Source organism: Mobula hypostoma, chromosome 2 (assembly GCF_963921235.1).
Source record: "Mobula hypostoma chromosome 2, sMobHyp1.1, whole genome shotgun sequence".
In the NCBI taxonomy this organism is placed as follows: Eukaryota; Metazoa; Chordata; class Chondrichthyes; order Myliobatiformes; family Myliobatidae; genus Mobula; species Mobula hypostoma.
In genome coordinates this window covers 48,030,881-48,057,053 of record NC_086098.1, presented here as the reverse complement: position 1 = coordinate 48,057,053, position 26,173 = coordinate 48,030,881, and the positions used below count along the sequence as shown (strand labels likewise).

Here is a 26,173-nt window from a genome sequence, read left to right as displayed (position 1 = left end):
AGAAGATCCTTCCGGAGACACAAGCCGGTTTTAGACCATCATGTGGAGCAATCGACATGATCTTCACAATGCAACAACTACAAGAAAAATGTAGTGAACAACTTCAACCTTTGTACATGGCATTCATCGATCTTACCAAAGCCTTTGATTCGGTATCAAGGGAACTCCTATGGGATGTCCTATCTGCCTATGGATGTCCTGAAAAGTACATTTGAATCCTGAGACACCTCCACGATGGCATGCTTGCTACAGTCATGGTCAGCAACAGTAACTGTGAGCCTTTTCAAGTTAGATCAGGAGTAAAGCAGGGATGCATGATTGCCCCAACTTTGTTCACCATCTTCATTGCGACAATCATCCACATTATCAAGGACGATCTACCCCCAGGAATCAAAATCGTCTACAGAACAGATGGTAGACTTTTCAATATTGCCCGTCTCAAGTCCAAAACGAAGATATCCATGAGTTCCCTCATCGAGTTCCAATACGCAGATGACAACGTTGTTGCAGCTCTTTCAGAAAGCCACCTACAACAGATATTGACTGCCTTCAGCCATGCATATACGAAACTTGGACTTACCATCAATTCCAAGAAGACTCAAATCATCCATCAACCATCACCAATTGCGACAAATTGGATAGAACCATCAATTCAACTTGGCGAAACAACCCTGGAAAATGTGGACCACTTTGCGTATCTTGGAAGTCACCTCTCCTCCAACGTCGACCTTAATGACGAGATCCAACATCGTCTTAAATGTGCTGGAACAGCTTTTGGACGTCTCCGAACAAGAGTCTTTCATGATTGTGACATCCAAACAGACACCAAAATGTTAGTGTTCAAAGCAGTGGTAATCCCAAGGCTTCTGTATGCATCAGAAACCTGGACAACATACCGACGACATCTGAAGGCACTTGAAAAGTTCCATCAATGCTGTCTTTGAAATGTCTTAAATATCAGCTGAGAAGATAGAAGAACCAACGTCAGCGTGCCAAATAAAGCAAAAACAACAAGCATTGAAGCCTACGTCTTCAAGAACCAACTAAGATGGAGCGGTTATGTTGTTCGGATGAAAGACGAACGTCTGTCGAAACAAATCTTCTACTCCCAGTTTAAAGAAGGTAAATAGGCGGACAACAGAAGAGGTTCGAAGATGTCTTAAAAGCCAACATGGAGAAATTTATTCACTCCAGTTTGACTACCAGGGCACAGCAGATTGGCTCTTCACTCAACCCTGAAACCCTGGAACAAAGATGAATACATCAGGATGTTCTTTGTCAACTACCGCTCAGCATTCAATACCATCATCGTCCATTATTAAGGACCCCCACCGCCCAGGACAGGCTCTCTTCTCACTGCTGCATCAGGAAGAAGGTACAGGAGCTTCTGGATTCACACCACCAGGTTCAGGAGCAGTTTATAACCCCTCAATCATCAGGCTTTTGAACCAAAGAGGATAAATTCACTCAGCTCCACTTGCCCATCATTGAAATGTTCCCACAAACTATGGAGTCACTTTCAAGGACTCTTCATCTCATGTTCTCAATATTTATTTCTTATTTATTATTATTCCATTTTGTATTTGCACAGTTTGTTATCTTTTGCACACTTTGCCTCTGGCAGCTCTGGAGGCTAAGTCTTTATGTACATTTAACGCAGAGGTAGATAGATTCCTGACTGGTCAGGGCATGAAGGAATACAGGGAGGAAGCAGGAGATTGGGGCCGAGAAAAAAATAATATATATATGTACTTTGATGATAAATTTATGTTGAACTTTGAACTTTTGATTGTCATGTCTTAGTAACTGTGGCTCTTTAGCCTTTTAGCCTCCGGGACATGCATGTCACTGCCGTATCTCACAAAATAAAAGTATGATTTATTTAGCACCGGTAATTCAATGCTTTTTTGGGCTTTCTCACATTCTGAAAAGATAACAATATATGTGTCGCTTTAAATAATATGGACTGTGCAACGTTGAGGAAATAATTTCAAACGGAGGAGACGGGAGGGTTGGAGTGATTTGTTTCCCAAAGACAAATGCTAATTCTGTCGCTCTGTTCTCTGCGAGCTGCTTGTTGCTCTCAATACGAAAGAGCGGCGGGCGGAACCTTAGGGCGAGAGCAGAGGGGCGGGGGGAAGGAGAGCGACGGCGGAGCGAAGTGGCTGGACACAGGAAGAGGTAAAAGGTTGAGAATGGCGAGGGGTGGGATGGCGATGTGGAAGCAACGGCAGAAGGGAGAGAGGATGTATTGGAAAAAGACATTGAAAAATGGCGAGAGTCGGAGGGGAGAAGTGGAGTACAAAGTACAAGGAGCACAGTAGAGAGTGGGGTTGGAGGAAGAGCTTAAGGGGAGGGAGAAGAGTGGATCAGCAAAGTGGAGGAGAGAAGGAAAAGATGGGGAGGTGGGATAAGAGAGAGTGCAGCAGAGAGTATGACCAGAAGGATGGAACTGGTAGAGAAAGGAGGGAGGGAAGGAAGGAGGATGAACAAGTGATGGGGGGGTAGGGAGGGAAGTTGGATAAAGATGAGATGGAAGTTGGCAGTGTGTAAGGAGGCGAAGAATATGCGTGAGAGGTATAGGCGAATGAAAAGAGGGAAAGGGTGGGGGGGGGGGGACTGAGGGCAGGGGCTGAGTGGGTGTACCTAGAGAGGGAGAGTGTAGAACAAGTTTAGTTGAGCAGGTGGATGCTTATAAAACTGGAAAAGTGAAATTAGACTATTAAAAATGCAGTGAGGTAGCATGTATGGATATAGCGATAATTTCAAAATATTTTGGGATAAAATAATGGAGACAGTAAGGAAAGAGACACTGAGCAAAAGAAAAGGAAAAAGGATTGGGACGAGGACTATGACATAGCCAGTAAAGGTGTTAATGGTTTACTGTTCCGGCAGTTAATGGAGGGTATTACACATTAATCATTGTTACTGTGTGAAACTTGAGGAAGCTACAGATAAATAAACTGACGTGCTCTTTAAAAAATATAATTGTGTTGATAACTTAAAAATCAAATTATGTCATAATATGTTTGTATTTTAGAAGTTATATCCAAGTAATCATTAATACAGCTTATATGATATGTTTACTATTACATGATGGCTTTTCAAGTGAGAGATCTGGTTCATACTGCTGTGATCCACAATCATTAAAATTGTTTAATTATGCTGCTTTGGTTTAATATATTTTGCTTTGATCTCTGTGCATTTACTTGAAAATGTAGTTGAAAATGAATTTAAGAACAAGGAAGTTATGCTGCAACTGTACAGGGTACTGGTGAGGCTGCACCTAGAGCACTGGGTGCAGTTCTGGCTACTTGGCAGAGGAAAGATGTACTCACTTTGGAGGTACACCAGGCTGATTGAGGAGAGAATGAGTTGCTGGGGATCCTACTTGCTGAATTTGATAAGGATGATAGGATAGCTAAGGGCACAGAAGAAAATGAATCTCAGGGTTGTATATGGTGACGTATATGTGCTTGCATAATAAATTTACTTTGAACTTTGAAGTTAAAGGCAGGAAAGCTGTTTCCACTTGTGAATAAGCCTGAAGATACTGGGATATAGACTTAGGACGGAGATGAAAAGAAACTGCTTTTCCCAGAGAGTAGTAATTCTTTGCCCAGGGAAGCAGTAGAGGCTATTTCATTAGACATGTTTGAGACACGGATAGATTTTTGCATAGCAGGATAACTAAGGTTCTGGAGAAAAGGTAGATTGATGGAGCAGAGGCCATGGCCAGATCTGTCATGTGGGCTATGTAAGCATTTAGTTGGGATGCACACTTTCCCTATTCTGGTCAAGCATGCGAGGTGTGGAAGGGAATCGTAGGTAACAAGATGGCAGCTGTTGTGTACTAAATGTGAATGGAGAAAGTAAAGTTGTTAAAACAAAAGAACATTTTGTCTTTTTTGTTTGAGTGTTATTGAATGGTAGAGCAGGATTGATGGACCAGGTGGCCTACCCCTCCTTTCTCTTGCGTTCATTGAGTGTAGAGTTAGTAGGTAAGAACAAGTACAAATTTGTTCTTGATCTGTGCAAGAGGAGAGGAGTGAGAGCTGAAATGTGGAAATAGATGAGATGTGTTCAAGGCCTCTGTCCATGGTAGAGTGAAATCTGTGGGTTCAGAAAGAAGGAAGACATCTGGAAGACACCTATGCCAAATCTCATTATCAGCCAATTTAACCGAAAAGAAGGAAGTAGGGTAATGGAATGGAGTCATGAGGAAGGGTGGGAGGAAGGCTCCTGAATATAGCTGAGGGAGCCTTTGACCTTGTAAATAATATTCGTGACTACCCTGTATTCTGAGATGGAGAAGGAGGGGAAAACCAGCAATTGAGCATGTGAAAGTGACGTCAAGGTAGAATTTGGCAGAGGTGATGCTGTTTTTGCACTATATGTGATTGAATGAAGCAACACCAAATTAATGTACCAGATAAAGAGTTTTTTTTCGGAGGATTGAAGCAAAGACTGTCGCACGTTTCCCACAAAAAGACCACTGGGCTAGTGTGAATATCCTCAGCTACACCTTTGGCCAGGATAAAAGAGTGGAGCTGAAGGAGAAGTTGTGCAAAGTAGGACAAGTTCAGTCAAATGAATGAGTGTATCCGTGGCGGAGACCGGCTGTGTCTCTATTCATGGAGGAAGTGGTGGGGATTCCTTCCTGATTATTGGGTGGATGTGTAGATGTGGACGCTGCATCTGCAAAGCAAACAGCATTATGAAGAACCCCCCGCACCCCTCATATAAACTCTTCTCCCTCCTGCCATCTGGAACAAGGCACCGAAGCATTCAGGCTCTCACGACCATATGTAACAGTTTCTTCCCCCAAGCCATCAGACTCCTCAATAGTCAGAGCCTGGACTGATACCAATCTACTATACCCTCTACTGTGCCTACTGTCTTGCTTATTATTTATTGTAGTGCCTGCACTGTTTTGTGCACTTTATGCAGTCCGGGATAGGTCTGTAGTCTAGTGTATTTGTGTTTTTTTTCTGAAGTAGTTCAGTGTAGTTTTTGTTTCATGGTCCTGGAAAACGTTGTCTCATTTTTACTATGTTCTGTACCAGCAGTTATGGTTGAAATGTTAATAAAAAGTGACTTGACTTGAGAAGGATGCCCATGGTGAGTATGAATTCGTTGGGATCAGGGAATTGGAAACAAATTGAGTGGAGGACAACATCTGTACTGTCTCAGACTTTTTTTTTTCAGTTTTTGGGATCTGGTGATTATTGCCGAACCCCAAATGCACTTCAGTTGTAGGTAGCCAAACTCTTTCAGAGCCAATCGTATTGGTAGGTCTGGAGTCACATGTAGGCCAAGAGGGGTAACAAAGGCTAATTACTAAGAATTGAAATGGCAAAGAATTTAGAGTTGTAGACTTATTAAAACAACTGGGAATTGTACCAAAATCAACTACACACTGCATTACTCAGTGGTGCACATGGAGAAAAGCCAGTAAAAATATTAAATCAGAAAATAATTATATGGATGTCTGAATCTGTGAAACATAGATTGAGCCCACATTCTTGGAAACCCTGAAGCCAGCTCACTCCAGTGAGTATTATGTCACAGTGCAATGGTATATTCATGTGCGGCTGCAAGGTAAGATGAAAGTCGTTTGGATATTTGCACAAGCTTAATTATGGAAAGGATAGAAGGTAGGATCATGGGCTTTAGTGGCAGATGAACAGAGGAAGGTGGTGGAGAGTATAGGGGGTTGGGTGCTCAACAGAATCAAATAAAGTATTTTCAACACTGTAACATCAGGGTTTGGCACCTGGCAGTGTAACATAGAAACAGTGCTCCAGATGTTACCCTCAAAATTACTTCTTTTTAAATAGTATTATGTCAGCATAATGGTGAAATTTATTAAAGCTCCGTAATGGGGTTGATCGTCAACAGATTGGTCACAGGGCAGTGTTGTCAGACTTTCCTGTGTAACTCCATGCTGTGTCCGTTTCAGTGTGACATTTTTCATGATTTATTGCGATATCTGGCAGATGCTGGCATTTAGCCTCCCAGCTGCAATATTGACTCCAAGCTCTTAAAGGGTCACAACCAATGTTCCCTCCCTCTAATTTTTAGTAGTCAGTGTGTGCAAAAATCTTACATTGTGCAAATTTTTTTCCTGTGATACAAGTATGTGCGCACTGAATGCACACATGGCACAGTTTATGTAGGTTTACAAAAATTTGACATAAAACTGCATAGAATAACAACAAAATAACATACATATTTAAGTCACTCAGTTATTTTTTTCCTCTCTCCTGTCTTTGACATTTACCCATTCTTTGTAAACTCTAATCTAGACGAATAGAACTTCCAACCAATTGATAGCTTTTGATTCTCATTAACATATTCAAATGACATTCACCTAAACGGTTTCTCAGCTTGTTTTTGAGTTGACTCATTGGACTAAAATCTCGCTCACAGTCTGCACTAGACACAAGAAAGGTTCCGCCAATGTCCACCAACTGTGCAAGGTCGCAAAACTTCATTTTGAAGTACAAATGCCACCATTTGAGCAAAGTTTGAAATCAGTTTGGATTTAATTTTTTCTTGCATGGAAAATTTGAAATCATTAAACTATCTAACTATTACAATATTTTCAGCTAGAAAATCATGATATTTTAGACATAAGGCATTAACTTGTTCATCGCCTAATGTGAAGTCACAATCTGCAATTGCAGAGATGGTGCATCAGGTGCATTCCTGTACCTGATCTTCAGGAAACCTTTCTTCTAAATGAACACAAAGACTATTTATAAAAGTCAACAGCGAACTTGTATGTACTGTGACGTTTTCTACACGTTGTTGGCTTAGCAAAACTTTGACTTTGTCACTCCACGAAACATGGTCTCCCAGATATTGCTTTCTTGTTAATTCTGCCTCGCGCAAAATGAAGTGAATCATTCAGTGTCAGGCCACTTTTTTGCAGAATCTTGCACAGTGCAGCCAGTTCATCAAAGACATCACTTAAAACCTGTAAAGCTACGTTGCGATGTTTATCAATTTCTTGTGACAGCATTTCGCCACAGGGTCATTTGACTGATCTTTTTTCAATAAAAGCTTTGTAAGCTATCTACAGGATTTGAAACAGATCTTTGTAAATTTTACGATATGAACACTGTCCACCAAGATGGCTGCCGCCGTGATGCAGTTGTCCAAACTGGAACAGGATAGGTGAGGTGACGCAAATTAGTGACATGCACTGTGGTATTTGAAAAACCGACTAACTAGTTAACAGAAACATTTAGCTAAAAGATTTTCAATAAGTATAATGATTAATTACATTATTTTAGGTAACTAACCTTTTGTGCGCACATTAATTTCCTTTGCGCGCACACACGCGCACAGCTTAGAGGGAACATAGGTCACAACACAAAGTAAAGCAGCACTGTACCAGCTACTTCCTCAAGAAGGTGCTGGTGAATCATGCCAACATGTTCCTGGCTGCTTACAAAACTTTTAACTATATATGCTTCTGAATTACTCTCACTGCAATTTGCAGTATTGTAATTTCCCTTTAAGCAGCACACTTTTGAACTATATTAACGAACTAGTAATTTCATGATCTTCTGAAAGATTCTGCAGACTTTACTCTCCAGCATACAGATATGGTACCTTTAAGCGGATGAAGGTACAATGCCATGACTGGAAGAGTGGAGGACTCTAAACCAGGCTGAAACACTGAAGAATGAAACTTCCTTTACCCAGTATCTTGTTAGAAAATGTATGGTTGCTGGAGAACAAGATCGAGGACCTAAGGGCAAGATAGCTGTATCAGCAGGACATGAGGATTTGCTGTGTTCTGTGTTTCAAGGAGACATGGCTCACTCTGGACACACCGGATGTGTTGGTAAGACCTGAGGAGACTGGACGGCTGATTCGGAGAAGTAAATGGTGGGGGTCTGTGTTTCATGAAAACCTCTGTGGTGCTCAGACACAGAGGTCTAGGCATGCTTTTGTTCCCCCAACCTGGAATATCTGATGGTTAAATGCTGACTGTTCTACTTACCAAGAGAGTTCTCCCCCATGATTCTGACTGCAGTTTGCAAACTGCCAAAAGCAGATGTTAAATGAGCACTTGATGTATTGAATGCCACTATGAGTGAATAAGAAACAGCCTACCCTCAAAATTTATTATCAAAGTACATGTATGTCATCATATACAAACCTGAGATTCATTTTCATGTGGGCATACTCAATACATCCAATAAACATAACAGAATCAATGGAAGACCACATCAACATAACGGACTGCCATTGTGCAAAAGACAAATGCAAAAAGAAAGCAATAAGCAATAAATATTGAGAACATGTGATGAAGAGTCCTTGAAAGCGAGCCCATAGGTTGTAGGAGCAGTTCAGTGATGGGGCAAGTGAAGTTATTCCCTTTGCTTCAAGAGCCTGATGGTTGAGGGGTAATAACTGTTCTTGAACAGGTGATGTGAGTGCTGAGGCTCCTGTACCTTTCTCCCGATGGCAGGAGCAAGAAGAAAGTATGACCTGGGTGGTGGGGATTCCTAATGATGGATGCTGCTTTCCTGCGACAATGCTCCATGTAGATGTAGTCAGTGGTGGGGAGGGCTTTACCAGTAATGGACTGGGCTGTATCCAGTACTTATTGTAGGATATTCCTTTCAAGGGCATTGGTGTTTCCATACCAGGCTGTGATGCAGCCAGTCAAGACAACACCACACATCTATAGAAGTTCATCAAAATTTTAGATGTCATACTGAATTTTAACAAACTTCTAAGGAAGTTCTACCCTGATGCCTTTCAAATCATTGTCAAGGACTTCAGTCAGATGTGTTTGAAGAAAAATCTGCTCGGTTATCATCAACATATCACCTGCAGCACCAGAGGTTACAACACAACTCGACCTCTGTTGCACTACAATTAGAAATGACTACCATTTCGTGCCTAGACTGCACTTCGGGGAAATCTGATCACTTTGCTGTCCTATCTGCAAAGAGGCAGAGGCTAAAGAACAGGGCTTAAGAGATGAGAACAATAAAAAAAAAAGTGCTCGCAGGAATCTGAGGAGTGGTTACAGGATTGTTTTGAGCCGATAAACTGGGCTGTGTTCAAGGACTCATCAGAGGATCTGAACAAATACAGCATGGTTGTCATGAACTTTATAACTATAGCCATAGACAGTGTATCCATACAAAATCATTCAGAGGCTTGCCTAATCAGAAGCCCTGGGTAAATTACAAGATCCACTATCTGTTGAGGTCCAGGTCAGTGGCATTCGTGTCTGGCGACCAAATATGATAAAAGAGGTCCTGGTCTGGAAAGCCATCATAAGTGTGAAGTGGCAACTCTGGACCAAACTTGAATCACTGAAGGATGCTGGCCAGCCATGGTGGGGCTTGGATGCTATCAACTTCTACAAAGTCAAACCAAGTAACAAAGGTGACAACAAGGATTTACTCCCAGATGAGTTTGATGCCTTTTATGCTTGCTTTAACCATCAAAGTGTGGGGGTATCTTCACCAACTTCTATGGCCCTGATGATCCTGTGATTTCATTCTCTAGGGTCAACGTGAGAGCATCCTTCCGGAGAGTGAACCCATGGAAAGCATTCAGCCCAGATTGGATATGCTGATCAACTGGCTGAAGTGTTCACTCAGATCATTAGCCTCTCATTTCAGCAGTCGAAGGTACTCCCACCTGCTTCAAGCAGGCTTCAATTATATCAATTGAAGATCGTGGTAACCAACCTCAATGTCTATTGTCCAGTAACAAATACCTCCACAGCCATGAAATACCTTGAAAGGTTGGTGATGAAAAATACCAGCTCTTGCACTGAGAAGGGACATGGATGCACTCCAATTTGTCTACCATCACAAGTCAACAGCAAATCTCATTTCATTGGCTCTTCACTCAATCCTGGTACATCTGAACAGCAAAGATGCATGTATTAGGATTCTCTGCCTTGACTACTGCTCAACATTTCATACTATCATCCCCTCAATACTAATCAATAAGCTTCAAGTCCTAGAACTCAATATCTCCTTTTGTAACTAGATCCTCGATTTCCTTCTTTATAGACCTCAGTCAGTCAGTTTGGATTGGCAACATTTCCTCCACAATTTCCTTCAGCACAAGTGAACCACAAGACTGTGTGCTGAGCTCTCTGCTCTGCTTGCTTTATGCTTATGACAGTGAGGCTGAGTACAGCTCCAATGCCATGTTTAAGTTTGTTGCTAAGACCACTGTCATTGGCCAAATCAAGGGTGGTGACAAACCAGCAAAGAGGAGGGAGATTGAAAATCTGGTTGGGTGGTGCCACAACAACAACCTTTACTCATATCAGCAAGACCAAGAGCCAGTTCATGCTCTCTTCTCACTACTGACATCAGGAGATGGTACAGGAGCCCCAGGACCTGCACCAAGTTCAGAAACAGTTAATACTCCTCAACCATCAGGCTCTTGAAGAGGGTATAACTTCACTCACCACATCACCGATCTGGATTCACTTTCAAGAAGCCTTCATCTCATGTTCTGGGAATTTATTTATTTATTATTTCTCTTTCCTCCCTGCCCCCCCCCTTTTTGTATTTGCACAGTTCTTTTTCCCACATTAGTTGTCTGTCCTATGGGGTCAGGTCTTTCATTGACTCCATTGCGCTTTTTTGTATTTAATGTGATTGCTGTCAAGAAAATCTCAGGATTTTGTATGGTGTCATATATGTACATTGATAAATTTACTATGAATTTATTGAATGGATGCTACTACTATGGGAAGAGGGTTGAGGAATGCTCTCTAGAAGTTAGAAGTATCTAGATAGGGGTTAGCATATTCTTTGTGGGAGGAAACCAAAATGACCCTCCAGGACTGTAGACTGTTAATTTCAACAGGAAACTATCAGTGATGTATTTGTAACAAGTGATACTACTTGAATGGAATATGCATTTTGAGGAGATGTGCTGTGTGGGTAAATGTCATTATCGTCTCTGCCTGTGCCCTGAACTAGAGGAAAGAAAATGGAACTTTTTTTCTTCTGAACGATATAATTTGGATTTCTGTAACACTTAACCGATTTTCACGCATGTAAAAGATCAACTTGGAATGATCTTGAGGCTAAGAGATTGAGAGGGGCAGTGGCCCTGACCTCTGTGGGCAAGACAGTGAAATAACATGGTGCTTAATAATGCAGATCAGAGTGATGAACAAGGACAAAAAGAACACAGTCTTTCAGGGAAAAAGTGATTAATAGAGTCTGGTTAGTGGGTGAACCGTCAACTTTTAGACCAGTACAGGTGAAAATCACTCTAGATGCAACATTTATATGTTCCACTACTGTTTTTGACAATGGATTAAGTTTTGTACCAAATTAAACATGTTAGGGCAATGACGATCTCACTGAATAATGAAGGATTAAATTACCTAATGGGTGTTGATACATTCAGAAATGGGTACAATGGTGTTTTCCTCTACCTTAAGCTGATTTTTTGATTCTTCAACTGCAAAACCTATTTCAGTTTGAGTTACATGAGGACATGTTTAGGCTAGAAACGATCAGAACTTGGTAGATAAGATCAGAAAAAGAACTGGTAAATCGCAGATTCAGATGTTTAAAATCTTGGTTAAATGTGATAATTGCTTGAGATCTCCTCACTGTTTAATGGATTTTGTGAATCTTCCATTACTTTATGTTCAAAGAATCAGATCTAAGTGAGGCATTGGGGCATAGCACCTGAGGAAAGGAAACCAGTTTAAATATTAACACTTTTTAACTCCAGGGAGCATGTCCTTAACTTTTATTATATGGTATCTGCATTTTAAGTATTTGTTATATTCACGATGTTATTATAGGACAAGATTTAAAAGATCTAAAGTTTTATAAATCTGTATTAAGATTCAAGACAAGATTGTTTCTTAAGTTTACAAGTAATTAATTGGAAAAATTAACTTGACTTCTAGCTAACCAATACTTCATCCATCTAGGTTATTTCACTGTAAATTTCCTTAATGCACTAACCCTTGGGTTGTTTATATTTAATGAGACTTGTACTTCCTAATAGAATTCCACACAACATATACATTTGTCAGTACTCTCAATATGTTCCATGGAATTTTTGTGGATAGGGATCTCTTTCAACTTGCACAACACCCAGTTTTACATCTTCTGACTCGTCTTCATCTTAAATTCTTCTTGTGAAAGTATTCTATCATTTTATGGAAGCTGATGATACAGCTTTCTGCATAGTGATGAAAAAGTGGGTATATTTCAAGTACAAGGGAGAGAATATTTGCCCTTGATTCCTCCACAGTTAGACATTGCAAGACTAAAGAGGATTTTCTCATTTTATTTTAATCCAAGGTACAGATTTTAGTTCAGTTTCTTGTTTTACTCCACTCTTGATTTCTGAGGTTGCTGTGTCTGTTTCTCTCTGCTGTGTGAAGTTGGTGGAAATTGCCAGGCGATGCGAGTGGAATGGAGGATGAGTTTAAAATCTTGCACAGCATTGAAACTTAAAACATTTGTCTCAGAGAAAAATGAATGAGCTCATTCAGTAATTTTTGTAATGCAACAATTGTTGCAGGTTCTAAAGGACAAGTGCATAGGATTGATTTGGGTCACAGAGTTTGTAAATTAGATTGAGCCTGATTGTACTCAATCTGCTATGTGGATAGTGCCACCTGCTGTTGTAGCACCTCTAGAATCCTAAAACTGCTCACTGGCTTTAATATGTAAAAATTAATTGCTAGAAACAATCAAAACTTGGTAGATAAGATCAGGAAAAGAATCCGTAAATCCTAGAATCAGATGTTTTAAATCTTGGTCAAGTGTAAAGGAAATGTTTTCCCAGTTTTATTCTCATGAGGTATGTTGTTTTGAGTGGTCCATAATACTGATTTTATAAACAGTTTGAAAATTATTTAGAAAAATAAATGTCATGCTGCAGCAAGTTATGGTGTTAACATTTCTTCAGCAGTTGTCATGGTATTGAGTGTGGCACAGAGAATGGTTGCTTCAGTTTGAGGTTAACTCAACAAAGAGCAGTTTAATCCCATCCAAACCATAACTCATGTAAGTATGTTGATCTTACATAAAACTTGTCAAAACAAACATTTTAATCTCATGAGAGAAAATGTTAGTTTATTCATGAGGTATGTTTAATAATAAGTGAGATAAAGCTTTACATTGCCACTAAATTATCCACTTTGGTGGTAAGAACAGGAAGGCAGATTATTATCTAAATGGAGTCAAGTTAGGAAAAGGGGAAGTACAACGAGATCTAGGTGTTCTTGTACATCAGTCACTGAAAGCAAGCATGCAAGTACAGCAGGCAGTGAAGAAAGCTAATGGCATGCTGGCCTTCATAACAAGGGGAATTGAGTATAAGAGCAAAGAGGTCCTTCTGCAGCTGTACAGGGCCCTGGTGAGACCACACCTGGAGTACTGTGTGGAGTTTTGGTCTCCAAATTTGAGGAAGAACATTCTTGCTATTGAGGGAGTGCAGCGTAGGTTCACAAGGTTAATTCCCGGGATGACGGGACTGTCATATGTTGAAAGATTGGAGCGACTGGGCTTGTATACTCTGGAATTTAGAAGGCTGAGAGGGGATCTTATTGAAACATATAAGATTATTAAGGGATTGGACACGCTGGAGGCAGGAAGCATGTTCCTGCTGATGGGTGAGTCCAGAACCAGAGGCCACAGTTTAAGAATAAGGTGTAGGCCATTTAGAACGGAGTTGAGGAAAATCTTTTTCACCCAGAGAGTGGTGGATATATGGAATGTTCTGCCCCAGAAGGCTGTGGAGGCCAAGTCTCTGGAGGCTTTCGAGAAAGAGATGGATAGAGCTCTTAAAGATAGCGGAATCAAAGGTTATGGGGATAGAGCAGGAACTGGATACTGATTGTGGATGATCAGCCATGATCACAGTGAATGGTGGTGCTGGCTTGAAGGGCCGAATGGCCTACTCCTGCACCTATTGTTTATTGTCTAAACAAGCCTTGTGTTTAGCTTGCTTTGAAAGAATTTTTTAAAACGTTAAGCACAGTTAAAATTACAGTAAATTGGTTAAATTAGTTTTCAAATTAAGTTAACATTTTATGTGGTAATGACAGACATTATTATCTGTACAAGATCATGGCACTTTATATGCAGTATATTCTGTTTAGTTATAAACCTAGCATGCTGTAAATCTTTGTACAGTTGTTGTCCAAAGGAAAATATTTTGTCAAATGAGGCATCCACAAAATATATAATAATTTTTTTAAAAATCAAGAGTAAATTCTATCATTTAAACTCTCATTTGTAAAATCAAAACTAGAGAATGTAGATTTATCAGTATCGTATTTTTTCTTTGATAACTTTTAAAATTTTGTGCGCCATTGTTACTGTGGAACTTTCTGGGAGAAATTACTGAGCCTGAGTAGAGGAACCAAACTGACATGTGGTTGAAATGACATGATCATCAAACTAGTCTGGGTCAACATCTGTTTTTGGTTTGTTAATTTGGCTCCCTCATATGGTTAGGCTGGATAATTCCTCAAAGAAGTTTGCTGGCGGTAATATTATCAGTACTATTCTTCCCCCCCCCCCCTTCCCACACACTCCTCAAGGATGATAAAGGCACTTCCTTAACCTCTTTATAAAAAAAATTGCCACACAATCAGATTGTTGACACGTGCGCAGAATTTCCTGTAGGATCATCTTTGGAAAGTTACACCTGCAGTTATGCTAATTTCTTCATTTTTGCTGGTATCCATTCGTTCACAGATGTTTCACTAACATTTTAACATATACCGAAATTTAAATGTAGGGATAAACAAAACATTAAACTCATATGCAGGGCATGCTTTTGAGTGGTGGGAAGACCAAAGGGTGTTGAATTATTTGTCTGTCACTTCAGTTAAAGTTCCCTGGTCTGGAATTGTATCCCTATATAATTGTATCAGCTTTTAATCTGCCAGGGTTGAAGGTCTTATAGGTCATCACTTTTTTCCTCCCTTAGGCAGTTGCTGTATCACCCTTAGGCAGTTGCTGTATCACCCTTATGCCAAGGTCTTTATGACCAAGGTTGCAAATTCCTTATCTCAGTCCACTCTTTCCTGCTTGTTTGGCTGACAATGGCTTTCCAACTGGTGCCATTCCTGTGTGGATGTGCAAGTGGGTAGTTTAAAGAAGTGTGATATATGTCAATAATCCATTCACTATTGAATCCATTGAGATGGGTGGAACATTTCTATATTTACCTTACTGTAGAGTGAGCCATTCAGCCAATTGAATTTGCGCCAGCTTTCAGAGCTCTCATATCAGTCCTGTTTCCCACTTAACTACCTGCATCTATTCTGTCTCCCGTGCCCACCAACTCCCCTGTGATTCTCCCGCTGTTCACCTGGATTAGGGAGAACTTACAGAGTTTATCAATCTTACAGGGTATCGTTGGGATTTGGGAGCGCCTGAGCAAAACCCATGTCATCATGGTAAGAATGTACAAATTTCCTGAAGACAGTACCTGAGGTCAAGTTTTAACATGCATTTCTAGTCTGGGCATTCTGCCACTTGGAGTCGTCCTCATACAGAGTTCTTTTGTTGCTAGGGCACTTGCTGTCCTTCTCATTTTCTCTATGTGGCTGTGAATGAGAGTTACTCACAGGTAAACTATGTTTGCACCTGAGGCCAATGGCAAATACTCCAAATAATATTTAGCTCTTTATTTACACTCTGATGAGCAAAATAGTGGAGTCTGGCCTATCTCATGGTTGTGGTCGATTACTGGAAAGCATTTGATTACCTTGACAGGTAAAGCTGTCACTAGCAAAGCCCTCTCGTTAAACTGCGTTTGCCAGGTTGGTGTTGTGGTTGAAGCTGACAGGTGCATCAAGGAAAGTGCAGTTGTGGTGACAAAGTTACAGCTTCCTGAATGAAAATAGGCCATCAGGCACATCAAGGCTGGAAAAGCAGCAGGCCTGAATAACATCCATTCTAAACAGATAAAAAGTATTCAACAGGGAAGCAGCTGGTAGAACTAACTATACAGCTTCTTTGTGCAAACACTACTCCCTTGTTTTTTGCATTCAGGTGGATTAGCTGATCAATTGTGGAGATGATTAAAAGGATGCCAAAACTCTTCCTTGTGGTGCACTGTTCTTTTGTAGATGCCAGTGGCTAGGCTTTTTTACTTTAGTAAGGGAGCAGCAGTTTTGATCAGCTCATGGACTGCATGATCTGCTGATACTCCATGCCAAGAAAAGTCTTTGTTGACTACCTGTGTGGATCATGCTGAGAAATTGATGAAAGTGCCAAAACAAAATGGTGGAGGAATTTGGGTCAGTAGTTAGCATCTGTGGAGAAGAATAAATAGTTGAAATTTTGGGCTGAGGACAAGAAAGAAGGTGGAAAGAAGCTAGAATATGAAGCAGGGGAGGGAAAGGAGTACAGGCTGACAGGTGATGTGTGAAACCAGGTATGGGGGAAGGTATATTTAATGTCAGAGAAATGTATACAATATACATCCTAAAATGCTTTTTATTTGCTACCGTCCACGAAAACAGAGGAGTGCCCCCAAAGAATGAATGACAGTTAAATGTTAAACCCCAAAGATCCTCCCCAGTTCCCCTCCCTCCCTCGTATAAGCAGCAGCAAGCAACAATCTCCCTTCCCCCCACCCCACCAGCAAAAAAAAATGCATCGGCACCCACCACCGAGCACTCAAGCGTGAGCAAAGCAACAGCGAAGACACAGACTTGCAGTACTCCAAAGACTACCTGTTCAGCCGGTATTTGATGTACCACAGGCTCTCTCTCTCCCTAATAAGGGAGAAAGAGGTGCCTCCGTTTCACAGTGAGAGGGGAGACATAACAAACAACTCGCTGGTTTATGATGTAAAAAGTCCATTGAGTCGCTTTTTCTGAGCTCTGTGCTCAAAGATCCCGGGTCTCTGGGCACACCGCCTTAGATCTTCCATCTCCCATGATACTCCGATCTGCCTGGACACTGACCTTCGATCTGCCCATCTCCAGAGCCATGAGATCTCGGACCTCAGAAGTTGAGCTGAGCTCCTAGGCCGAGCCCTTAGTGTGCCAAATAACGACCAGTCGTGAAACCCCAAGAGTGGGTCCCATTCCTGCAAAGAACCGTAGTCAGTGTGTAACTCCAGGTCAGGGTCTTCAAAAGAACCCTGAAAGAGAAAATTAGAGATATTAAAGTTGGAAATAGAGCTGTTTCTGAAGATGCAAGCAAAGGAGACGCTGTTGGGTGCCGTTAATCCTCCTAAACTACTCCTCCTTTCAAAACTTATTGGAGCTTTTTCCATTCAGGTAATCAGTATCTAAGCCTTCTGCTGCTTCTTCACAGCAGGAAGACACTCATTTAAAGATTTTTCAGTTGAGGGGTAATAGAAATTTGGAATAGAACCAATCACTTCAACAGTGAGGATGTTTAAGCTGCAAGTATCATTCACACTGTTCAGTACAAAAGATAATCATGTGTGTCTTCTGGGCAACCAAGCTGACAGGCAGCCACATTTAGAATAAAACCATAAGATTAACAGCTTTCCCAATTGCAACTGTCTTTGCTACATTGAACACCATCTTGCATTTTATTAGCTGTGGGCAAGCATTACCAAAGTATCCTTCAAAGGATGTTGATATATATTTCTATTTTTGATCTATATTGGTATCTGAACAGATGGAGAGGGGTCAGAAGATGCAGATGATAAGGTATTTGATTGCAAACACGTATTAGACTGATTTAGATTCGATGTGGAAATAATTTCTGTATTTTTCTCCTTGAAGGAGGAAATAGCCATTATCAAATACCATATTATTCCATCGCTGCAATTCATCAACCAACCGCCAACAGCAAAAGATATACAATTGGTGGTTATCATAGTAAATATCCCTAAATAAGTTACCCAAAGTTAAGAACTTATGATTTTGTTTGTCAGATATGTTTCAATAAATGGTATTAGCACTAGCATGTTTAAAAATGCTCAAGCAAAAGCAAAGAAAAATGTAAACAAAACGCATTGATCTTCATATGGAAGGAAATTTAAAAAGGAATTCCATATCAGGACCAGAACTTACTTTATTTCCAAATAGAAATAATTGTTTGGAAACAACACACATAAAAGTTGCTGGTGAACACAGCAGGCCAGGCAGCATCTCTAGGAAGAGGTACAGTCGACGTTTTGGGCCGAGACCCTTCGTCAGGTGTTAGTCCTGACGAAGGGTCTCGGCCCGAAACGTCGACTATACCCCTTCCTAGAGATGCTGCCTGGCCTGCTGTGTTCACCAGCAACTTTTATGTGTGTTGCTTGAAATTCCAGCATCTGCAGATTTCCTCGTGTTTGCGTTTTTAATCGTTTGGAAAATTAGTTTAGGTTGTACTAACATAAAAAGAAGTCGATTTTATTGTTGTATGCATTAGTCCAATGAAAAGCTTGCTTGCTGCATCATCACAGGCATGTAGTTCCAGACAGCATACAGAAAATAAATTACACCAGATAGTCGGGGGTGGGGGGGGAGCTGTACCCATTGTGAGCAGACTGGAAGAGTCACTTTAACACTACATGGATGAGAAAGCATGTTTTCATTATGTCCCCACCTTGCTTGTTTGGCTTACTGTTGCTTAGATGGTCCTTCTGATGACTTCCTTAAGACTTATCACAGGGGAGCTCATTTGGTGCTCAAGACCTGAGAGGAAAGTTAGAATGGGCACAATGGTAGTCGTAGATTATTCATGGTATTTGACAGCATCATTACCCCATTATCAGCAATTGTACATCTTTATAGTACCTTTAACCTAGAAAATATCTCTGAGTGCTTCGTGGATGGGTAATCAGCTGAATGTTGACGTGGAGGGAAAGGAAAAAACTTCAAGAGGGAATGGTAAAATGCAAACACGAGGAAGTCTGCAGATGCTGGAAATTCAAGCCACACACATCAAAGTTGCTGGTGAACGCAGCAGGCCAGGCAGCATCCCTAGGAAGAGGTACAGTCGATGTTTCGGGCCGAGACCCTTCGTCAGGACCAACTGAAGGAAGAGCTAGTAAGAGATTTGAAAGTGGGAGGGGGAGGGGTAGATCCAAAATGATAGGAGAAGACAGGAGGGGGAGGGATGGAGCCAAGAGCTGGACAGGTGATTGGCAAAAGGGATATGAGAGGATCATGGGACAGGAGGCCCAGGGAGAAAGAAAAGGTTGGGGGGAGCCCAGAGGATGGGCAAGGGGTATTGTCAGAGGGACAAAGGGAGAAAAAGGAGACAGAGAAAAAGAACGTGTGTATATAAATAAATAACGGATGGGGTACGAGGGGGAGGTGGGGCATTAGCAGAAGTTTGAGAAGTCAATGTTCATGCCATCACTTTGGAGGCTACCCAGATCGAATATAAGGTGTTGTTCCTCCAACCTGAGTGTGGCTTCAACTTTACAGTAGAGGAGGCAGTGGACAGACATATCAGAATGGGAATGGGATGTGGAATTAAAATGTGCGGCCATAAAAGTTTGGGTGGAGGAAATATTTTGATTCGAGTCATAAGGTATGAGAGTGAGTGACTGAAAGTGTTGTCAGTAAGGGTAGATACATGTTTATAAGTTATTATTGAAGAAATGATGAATTTTAGACTGGGTGGTTAGAGATGATGAAGAGCAAACTATATCAGGGTTTGAACAGCAGAATGTGAATTTTAAATCGAAAGACTTTTGAGATCTGGGGTTAATATATGCTGGTGAACACAGGAAGCTGGATGTGCACAGTAATATGTGCATTTGGACACCCTCAAGTTTCTAGAGATAAAAGATGTCAGAGTTGGTCAGGGGAGTTAGAACCATCAAATCTGAAGTTATGAGTAGATTGGAACAAGAGTTATTTTTGGCATTGAATTGAGATGTATACTAAGTGGTCAGTGCTACAGAGTTTTATCATACAGTGTGTATAATGGAGAGGCGTGAGGACAAAGTTAACGTTCAAAGTAAACTTATCAAAGTACACTGTAAACAACACTGAGATTTATTTTCTTGCTGGCTTACTCAATAAATTAAATAATTGTAATGGAATCAATGAAAAAGTGCACCCAGCAGGATAGACACGCAGTGTACAAACGACAACAAATTGTGCAAATACAAAAGATAAAAAGAGATACTAATAATAAATAAGCAATAAATATTGAGAACATGAGATGAAGAGTGCTTGAAAATGAGTTCATAGATTGTAGACAGTTCAGTGAGGAGACAAGTGAAGTTGTCCCCCAGTTCAAGACCCTGATGGTTGAGGAGTAATAACTGTTCCTGAACTTGGTGCTGTGAGTCCTGATGGTACTTTTTGCTGATGGCAGCAGTGAGAAAAGAGCATGGCCTGGCTGGTAGGGATCACTGATGATGGATGTTGCTTTCCTGTGACTATGCTCTGTGTAGATGTGCCCAATGGTAGGGAGAGCTTTGCTGGTGATAGATTGGGATGTATCCACTAATTTTTGTACGATTTTCTGTGGAAGGGCATTGGTGTTTCCGTAACAGGCTCTGATGCAGCCAGTCAGTATACTCTCTACCAGACATCTATAGAAGTTTGTCACAGTTTTAGCTGTCATGCTGAATCTTTGCAAACTTCTGAGGAAGTTGAAGCGATGTTGTGCTTTCTTCATAATTCCGGGAGAAGTCCACTGAAATGTTAATACCGTGAATTTAAATTTTTTGACCCTCTCCACCTCTGATCCTCCAATGAGGAATGGCTCTTGGACCTCCGGTTTCCTCCTCCTGAAGTCCATAATCAGTTCCTTGGTCTTGCTGACACTGAGTAAGAGATTGGTTGTTTTGTGGCACCACTCAGCCAGATTTTCAATCTCCCTCTTCTTTACTGATTCACCACTACCTTTTGATTTGGCAAGGACAGTGGTGTCGTCAGCAAATTTAAATGTGACATTGGACTTGTGCTTCGCCACGCAGTCATAAGTGTAAAGCAAGTAGAGCAGGGGACTAAGTACACAGCCTTGTGTACACCTGTGTTGAGGGAGATTATGGAGGAGATGCTGTTGTCAATCCAACTGACTGGGGTCTGCAAGTGAAGAAGTCAAGGATCCACTTGCAGAAGAAGGTATTGAGGGCTATGTCCTGAAGCATATTGTTTAGTTTTGAGGGAATGATAAGATTGAATACTGAGCTGTAGTCAATAAAGAGCATCCTGATGAATGCATCTTTGTTGTACAAGTTTTCTAGAGTTGAAGAGAACGTTAGTCCATGAGATGTAGGAGCAAACTTAGGCCATTTGGCCTACTGAGTGTGCTCTGCCATTTCTTCTTAGTGAAATAGCATCTGGTATGGACCTGTGGTGCTGGTAGGCAAATTTGAGCAAATCCAAGTTGCCTCTTAGGCAGGAATTGATATGTTTCATCACCAACCTCTCAAAACACTTCATCACTGTGGATGTATGTGCTACTGGACGATAGTCTTTGAGACACATTCTTCAATAGTATAATTGAAGCTGCTTGAAGCAAGTGTGTAACTCAGACTGTCGTAGCAAGAGGTTAATGATCTCAGTGAACTCTCCAGACAGTTGATCTGCACAGGTCTTTAGTACTCGGCCAGGTACCCCATTCAGGCTGGATGCTTACTGTGGGTTCACCCTTCTGAAGGATGTTCTCACTTTGGTATCAGGGACTGAAACCACAGGGCCATCTGGGGCTATGGAGTTTGTGATGGTTACTGCATGTGTTGACAGTCAAAGCAAGCACAGAAGGCAATCTCGTCTGGAAGTGGAGCCCTGTTGTCACCTATTGCGCTCGATTTCACTTTGTAAGAGGTGATACCATTCAAGAGAGTCAAATTATATTAACGTAAAATGGCGGTTCAATTCAGCCTGAGGCATTTACTGGAATTAGAGATTAACTTAATGCTAGAGAAACAGTTGAGGATGAAATGAGCTAAGTATTATTGCTTTGGTCTGCTCAGCATTGATGCTTATTGAGGGAGTGCTTGGTTCAAACTGTACCATCTTATTGTCTTTTTTTTTCGTAGAGTGCAATGGGAAAAATGCAATCATTTATTATAATTTATCACAGATGGCAGAAGACTGCCAGCAATTTTCAGATTAGGGTTCAATGGTAGCATTTCTTCTCCATTTTTCTTTGATTTCCAGTTAGATGCTCTGAAATTCCAAAGGAAAACTTAGCCTGGTATGTCTTTCAACTATGCACTTAAGAGCCAGCCTTCAGCACTGCCTCTGGTGAAAATAAAGGTAGTGGGCATTAATATTACTAGTAATACGTTGTTTCAATTTACTGTCACTAACTTGAGCATTCCAATATATTACAGATGCATGCTTTTCTGATCATTTTTGGGCTTCAAAGTTTTTTCCATAATGTGGTCGTGGAAAGACTGACAGTAATCAAAAAAATATTTGTGTAACCATGAAGGAAATCTGAATTGCTTTGTTACTACGTGACCTAAAGGAGAGGGGCGATATTTTTCAGATTGTTTGATTGTGTATTTCTTAAAAATTATAAATGCATGGTAACGAGTTGATCAACAAACTTGACCTCTGAATTATTAACATCGCATGCTTTGGCATTCAGAGTTATTGTAGGATCCCTTGAGGAAAGAGCTCTAATATTTACCTTGCTTTGTTGTTCTTGTTGCCTTATTGCCAGTAAAATAAAATCAATGTTGCTGTAGTTATTATCGTTTTTTAAATTCTTCAGTTGGCTTACACTTCCCCTATTGTGGTAGCAATCTTCACACAGCTGTGCAATTTGGGCAGCTTTAAGCTTCGAATCTAAGTTTGCTTTCCAATTTAGAGTTGCATTGTAGTTCTACTGGATGATTGGAAGAATGTCTGCTTTCTTTGAACTTCATGCACTTTTGATATGTGCTACCTGTAGACTGCGGATTATCAGATGTGACTTGAAAATCTTTAACAAAAGTTAACTATTCAGCCCAGCTTTTCCAAGCATAGATACTGATTGCATACTTTTGTGATAGGTGTAAATTTTGCTTTACTCTGCTTCCACCATGGAGGAAGAACCCCAGGAAGAATTCTTCTATTGCAGTGGGGCTGCAACTCAGCTACTAAAACTGGGATCCATTGATTGTTGGCCAAGGGATGAATCAAATACGTCCTCCAAGGTGTTGTTCCTGATTATTCCAGGTAAGGAATCTAATGTATAGGGATATTAAAAACAAAAAAAAATCAAGGCAGTTTTCAAATGCTGAATATGCCCGAACAAAATAGAAGCAATAGGTCCAGATGTTTTGCAAAGATGCTTTTCAGATTAGACATAAGTTTAATTATTTCCAGATAATACAGCTGTAACTTAATGGCATGAAAGATGTAGAATGGACAACATAAGTAAGGAAATTTCTGTTCCATATAAATGTGTGCTTAGTTCTGGTGACACAGATAATTCAGAAGTGAAGTACTTCAGAAATTAGAATACCTGACAACAGGATTTAGTTTCTTTGTGGTTTAGTAATTAAAATGGATATGTTGCATTCATTACCCATTTTCCTGGACAGTAGTTATCAAGTTTGTATTTAATTTGATTCTTAGTGTCTTGCATTTCACTCATTTTAGCTAATTTATATCTATTTGAATTGAAATTGTTTTGCATATTCCTAATTCAGTGAAAATTGTCAATGTGGAAAGTTAGTAATGGCCGCGGTGTTGCTCTCTTTGGTTGCTGGTTTCATGAATTTACAGACATATGTGAAATGCAAAAAAAAAAAAAAAAAAAAAATTCGAAGATAACATTGTGTTTATAAAAAAATCTAGGCTTCTTTATTCTGGAGGGAAAAAGGCTGAGAGATGAACTCCAGTAAGTCTTCAAATTTGGTCAATTTGAGCCGGATACTTCACATGAGCAGGTTCAAAACTTGTAGTCATAAATATATTACTGTCACCATCAAATCCAGAAGAGAATTCTGGAGCAGGTCCCTCCCCATTTATGTGTTGAAAGTGTGGAATTTGCTTTTACAGGGGGTAAATGAGGCAAAGGTTATAGATTAAGCTTGATATGAATGTGAAAGAAAAGTTACATTTTGGCAATGTAAGACAAATGTTAGAGGAGCTCATTTGAAACATAAACACAGGCAGAGCCTTGTTACACCAGATGTATCATAAATTCCAAATAATGCATTACCTGACATGGCTGTTGTGGTTTTCAGTTTGATTAACTGGAAATCTGCAATTGCTGAACTCCACATCCTTTCATAAATCTAGAAAGTTAACAATTATAATTCTATAAATCTAGAAAATTAACAACTATAATTCACACTTATTCTTGTTCTAGTAAGCTCAACTTGCTGAAACCATGTACTGAGTTCCTGTAATATTTTGTGTGTGAGACTACTATAGATGTGTTGGTAAAGGGCCACCTTATTACATTTGCCATGCAGATAGTACTAATGAGTTATCTGACATTCACTAGTTATCACTTGGTTCAAATGAAGTGCCTCTCAAGCCTTAATACTTCCTTGTGCAATTGGATCCTCAATTTTCTTACCCAGACCCAGTTCAGCTCGGCAATAACATCTCCACAATCTCCGTCAGCAGAGGTGCACCACCAGGCTGTGTGCTTAGCCCCCTGCTCTTCGCATTTTATATTACGAGTGTGAGGCTAAGTTCAGCTCCAATGCCATACTTAAATTTGCTGAAAATATTACTGTCGTTGGCGAAATCAAAGGTGGTGATGAATCACCATATAGGAGGGCGATTTAAAAGTCTGGCTGAGGGGTACCACAACACCACCCTTTCTCTGAATGTCAGCAAGACCAAGGAGCCATTTAATGGCTTCAGAAAAAGGAAACAAGAGGCCCATGAATCACTCCTCATCAGAAGATCAGAGGTGGAGAGGGTCAGCAACTTTAAATTCCTTTGTGTTATCATTTCACGGGATCGATCCCGGGCATAGCATGAAAGTGCCATTGCAAAGAAAGCACAGTAGCCTCTCTACTTCCTGAGGAGTTTGCGAAGATTTGGCATGACATCTAAAACTTTGACAAACCTCTATAGATGTGTGCTGGAGAGTATATTGACTGGTTGTATCATGGCCTGGTATGGAAACACCAATGCATTTGAATGGAAAGATCCTCCAAAACGTAGTGGATATGGTGCAGTCCTTCATGGGTGAAGCCCTCCCCTCCATTGAGTACATCTACATAGAGTGCTGTGCAGGAAAGCAGCATCCATCATCAAGGACCTCCACCATCCAGTCCATGCTGTCTTCTTACTGCTCCCACCAGGAAGAAGGTGCAGCAGCCTCAGGACCCACAACACCAGGTTCAGGAACTGTTATTATCCCACAGCCATCAGGCTCTTGAACCAGAGGAGATAACTTCACTCACACCATCACTGAACTGCTCTCACAACTTATGGACTCACTTTCAAGGCTGTTCACCTCATGTTCCGGACATTAATTCTTTTTTTTTGTATTTTCACAGTTTGTTGTCTTTTGCATATTAGTTTGCCTTTAATGTGGTCGTTCATTGATTCTATTGTGTTCCTTGGATATACTGTGCCTGCCTGCAGAAAAATGAATCTAAGTGTTGTATACGGTGACATGTATGTACTTTGATGATAAATTTCTTGGTACTTTAATTACACAAATTCCAGGAGAACACTTGTTCATTTCTATATATTCATATAGATTCTCATAAGTCTGGAATGGTTGTTGTCTATTCTGGAACTGATGCTGCCCTGTAGTTTGGGATTGGATCAAGCCACGCTTTGACTTTTTGAGAATGGAATGAGCATACTGTGGCTAGATTGTGGATGCTGGGCATGATATTTACTGAACATGCAGCTGAATTCCTGGGCTCTGTTCCAGAAATTCCATCCAAATGTAACAGTCCAGTCAGCTGAAAGGGAACTATGTGTCTTCAAAAGCTCAATCTTGGAGAAGTTCTTAACCCAAATGGTTTAAAGAGCTTGAGTCATTAAGTTCCCTCTGAGACATAAGCTGCTTCCCTCACGAATAATGTGCCTGTCCACAAGAGAAGATCAATCAGACCAAAAACTCCAGAGTGCTGTCAATTGTTTTTAGATTATTGTAATGGGTTAAAAAGAAAATTAAATGTTTTTAATATGAGTTGGAAACTGAATCCAGAAAAATGATGGAATAGCAGAAAGCTTGCCTGTTTTGAAGGTCAAGCATTGGCTTTAACCTAATATTCTAGCACACCCCACATTACACTTTAAAGTGTTAATATCTCAAAT

General features: G+C 40.5%; 1 protein-coding gene across 1 annotated transcript in view; it reads left to right on the top strand.

Annotated features, from left to right (window-relative positions):
* The first annotated feature begins 2,136 nt into the window (after nt 1-2,136).
* Nucleotides 2,137-26,173, top strand: part of ldah (lipid droplet associated hydrolase) — a 325,214-nt gene continuing 301,177 nt past the window's right edge. The window contains exons 1-2 of the mRNA XM_063036663.1: nt 2,137-2,181; nt 22,942-23,107. Coding sequence (XP_062892733.1) covers nt 22,972-23,107 — 136 coding nt within the window. The 5' untranslated portion in view covers nt 2,137-2,181; nt 22,942-22,971. The remainder of the gene's footprint in view (nt 2,182-22,941; nt 23,108-26,173) is intronic.